Source organism: Sciurus carolinensis, chromosome 1 (assembly GCF_902686445.1).
Source record: "Sciurus carolinensis chromosome 1, mSciCar1.2, whole genome shotgun sequence".
NCBI classification, from domain to species: domain Eukaryota; kingdom Metazoa; phylum Chordata; class Mammalia; order Rodentia; family Sciuridae; genus Sciurus; species Sciurus carolinensis.
In genome coordinates this window covers 40,814,558-40,818,568 of record NC_062213.1, presented here as the reverse complement: position 1 = coordinate 40,818,568, position 4,011 = coordinate 40,814,558, and the positions used below count along the sequence as shown (strand labels likewise).

Sequence of the window (4,011 nt, the reverse complement as noted above, 5' to 3'; positions counted from 1 at the left end):
GGTAGAGTGCTTGCCTTGCAAGCACAAGGCCCTGGGTTCAATCCCCAGCACTGCAAAAAAAAAAAAAAAAAAAAAAAAGGATTTCTGAATTTAATTCTGGGTGATATAATAAAACACTGAATGGTTTTGTGCAGAATCACAGGACCTGACTCATATTAACTGGTTCATGCTGCTGTACTATGAATAGACTGAAGAGAACAGCCTATTCTTCATAGATACCAGTTAGAAAAATAGAATAGTAATAATAACAGTAGTAGGAATATATATATGTATATGCTTCACTAGAGCCAACAGGATTTACTGATGGATAGAACATAGGCAAAGAAGGAAAGAAGAGACAAAGATGAATCAGGTTTTTGGACTGGACAGCTAGAATGAAAGAGTGGCCATTTACTGAAGTGAGATTATCAGAGGAAGAGTTTTTTGTTTCGGTGTGGCTTTTTGGTGGTGTTGTTTTGTTTGTTTGTTTTTGAGACCGTCTCACTAAGTTGCTCAGGGCCTCACTAAGTTGCTTAGACTGAATCTGAACTCATGATCCTCCTGCCTCAGTCTCCCAAGCCACTGGGATTATGGGTGTGTGTCACCACACCCAACCAAGAGGAAGAAATTTAAAGGAGAAGATTGGGAATTAGATGTTAGTTATTAGATTTAACATCCAAGTGGAGACGTTGAAAAGATTGTTGAATAGCTGTGAGTCCAAAGTTCAGAGAAGGAATCCATTGTCGTGAAGCACAAAAAATATTTAAAGCCATAAGATAGATGAGAACCACAACATTCAGTTGTTCAGGTTTTGCAGAGCACAGTTTTATTCACATTGTAGTTTCTGTGAATAGTGTCCCCTGGAATCAGGCAGTATATACACATGGTACTTATCCAACTGCACCATATATGGTGGCCCAAGATAAAATCACCTTGAACATGAATATTGATAGAGGAGAGAGATGTATGACAACTGTAACCCATTTGTGACTGTAAGGCCACCTCTAGTCCACAGAAGGAGATGATACCATTATACTTTGGCCATGCCCTTGTCCCAGAGAAGTCACTCACACTCCTATTCAGGCTCCATTCCATTTGTCAGTGATCCTCAAGAGGGGAGCTGCCTATTTCCCTGAAGGACTTTTTGAGACTGTTTTCCTAAAATACAAGTGATCCTTTAAACCGATGTCCTCTATGGTGTCCAATCGATGTGAAAGAAAACAAAGTGCCATTCCCCTTTTCCTGCATGCTCTGGGCAAGACATGCATTTGTGATGGTCAGCAATGAAACTCAAAGGTAATAACTTTTGAGAGAATCATTGGAAGGAGGCATTCATGGGCAGCACAATGGATGATGTCATGAATAATAAGATAAGCAGCATTAATTAAATGTTATTAAGGGAAAGCAGAGGCAAAAGAATGTATCAATACTGTTTTAAAAGAAACAAGTTCTGAAGAGCCATGCCAAAGTAATTATAGTCTTGCTATATTTTCTGTGATAGGAGATTATGAAAATAGTCAGAAGCATCACATTTGACAATAAGGAACACAAAGAGATACTCCTTGGATATGAACAGGAAGAGAGAGATAGTACCTGGACACTAAAGAATCTTCACTTATACTGATGGGATAATAAATAAATACTTAAGAACTATCTGACCATTATCCTAAATCTTTTTTATAGTGCTGGGGACCAAACCCAGAGCCTCAGGAATGATAGGCAAGTGCTGTGTCACTGGGCTATACCCTCAGCCCTCTAAATCTTCATCAATCAATTATTAGACATCACATGAATTTTATAATACATCTTTTTGGGGGGTGTGCCAGCGATTGAACTCAGGGACACTCAACCACTGAGCTACATCCCCAACCCTATTTTGAATTTTATTTAGAGACAGGATCTCACTAAGTTTCTTAGCACCTTGCTTTTGCTGAAGCTGGTTTTGAACTTGTGATCCTCCTGCCTCAGCCTCCTAAGCTGCTGGGATTCCAGGCATGTGCAACCACACCCAACTATCATAAATCTTGTAATAAAAAGTTTTATATAGAAAGGCAATATACATACACATGCATGTGTACATAAATACACACATCAGCATATTCCTGAGTAGATGAGAGGGAAGGGCCACTTGTGCAAAAGCAGAGAGCATACACAGAGCATAAACAACTTGTCCTTGGAGGAAGGCAAGCTATGCACATGGACCCAGGTGCAGTTTGGTGGGATGCAATGATGGCAACATGTGGAAGTTCTCTTTAATTGCTCCTATTTTCACTGTAGGATAGGCAATAAGATAATAGTAAGAACTGGGGAGGTGGCTTGAGAAAATTGAAAACTATATAAAATATCTAATTAGAGGAGTGATATTATAAATGGACTTGGAAAATATAATGAGAAGGCAGGGAGCAATAAAGACCCACTTGAGGTTAGAAGTCATGAATTTGAAGGGTTGCAGCCAACATGATCATGAGTTTTCCTCCAGCCATGCTCAGTTGAACAAAGAATAGCAGAGTTGGATTTAAACAGGAACTTGTCAAGAGAGTATTTTGAAGGGAGAAAAAGAAGAAAATTAAGAGTATTGCAAATTCAAAAGGTGATATAACATGGAATCTAAGTAAAGTAAGGAGGGAGAGGAAGACAAGAGGGATTGATGGACTGTACATGTTGGTAGTACTGAAGAAGTTTTGTCATTGAGATACTAGAGGAAGTAATCAGCAGGATATAACATAGTTTTTGGTGATAGTGAGGCTAGGGTCTGATCTTGAAGTAGAGACTGAGATAGGGTAGAGAACAAGATCATTGGAAGGAGATAAAGTCAAGGAACTGAGAGGTGAAGGTACTAAACAATGATTTATGTGGATATTGAAAACTTCTGAATTACAGCAAGAGAAGTGATATTCCTTACAGAAAACATGACACTGCACATGCTTCAAGAAATGAGGAATGCCCACGTGTTCTCTGCCATCCAGCGGCCCGTGGCGCCCTGACCCCGACCCTCAACCCCCAGACTCGACCTGTATTGGCAGCCCCCCAGCCTCGTACCAGTGTCGGATGCGAGAGCCTGTGATTAAGTAAGAAATCAGGCCTCACTGGATACAGACGTTCAAGCAAAAGCTGGACAACCACTTTTCCAGAACAGAAAGGAAACTCATGCATCAGAAAAGGTGACTAATAAACATACCAAAAGAATATGGCTGCACAAATACCAGAATCTGATCAGATAAAACAGTTTAGGGAATTCCTTGGAACCTACAATAAACTTACAGAAACCTGCTTTTTGGACTGTGTAAAAGACTTCACAACAAGAGAAGTAAAACCTGAAGAGATCACCTGTTCAGAACATTGCTTACAGAAATATTTGAAAATGACACAAAGAATATCCATGAGATTTCAGGAATATCATATTCAGCAGAATGAAGCCCTGGCAGCCAAAGCAGGACTCCTTGGTCAACCACGATAGAGAAATCCTGATGGATGGACTTTCAACGAAAGATTGCCAACAGCTGTTGCACTGGAAATGAGGATTCATATGATGGAATCCCCTGAAAACAGTAGGCACCATGTTAAACTGTCTGTCATGACTGTTTGGCAATGGAAACCAATGAAGAAACAACATTGCTGTTCACCAAGAATAATCAAAATAGAAGATCTTATTGTTCAGAGAAAATAATAAGATATATTTGTTGAGGCCTTAAGATTCAGCAGCTTGGTCACTTGATTAGAAAAATAAACCATTGTTTCTTCCATTGTGACTGTTAATTTTAAAGCAAAATATGTGTCAAATCATGTATGAGATAGAAAAAAATTTTATTACTAAAAGTGAAATAAATGGAAATATCACTGAAAAAAAAAAAAAGAAATGAGGAATGGAAAAAGAGAGATTGGAAGAAGCTGGCAATTGGAGAAATCATAAGTATTACAATCTGATTGAGGGTCAAAGCTAGGGTTTCTCAGAAGACAGAAGGATGATGTGAAAGTGGTAATGAAAAGTAAGCAGGATACCATTTCTTGGTCCTGTGGTATAGAAAAGAAAGC

The 4,011-nt window shown here is 39.0% G+C and overlaps 1 protein-coding gene across 1 annotated transcript; it reads left to right on the top strand.

Annotated features, from left to right (window-relative positions):
• Nucleotides 1-2,927: 2,927 nt before the first annotated feature.
• LOC124959668 (mitochondrial import inner membrane translocase subunit Tim9) lies at nucleotides 2,928-3,811 on the top strand. The gene is made up of 2 exons (XM_047518022.1): nucleotides 2,928-3,047; nucleotides 3,141-3,811. Exon 2 carries the CDS (start codon nucleotides 3,167-3,169, stop codon nucleotides 3,434-3,436), a length of 270 nt encoding a protein of 89 aa, XP_047373978.1. The 5' UTR covers nucleotides 2,928-3,047; nucleotides 3,141-3,166; the 3' UTR covers nucleotides 3,437-3,811.
• The last annotated feature ends 200 nt before the right edge of the window (nucleotides 3,812-4,011 follow it).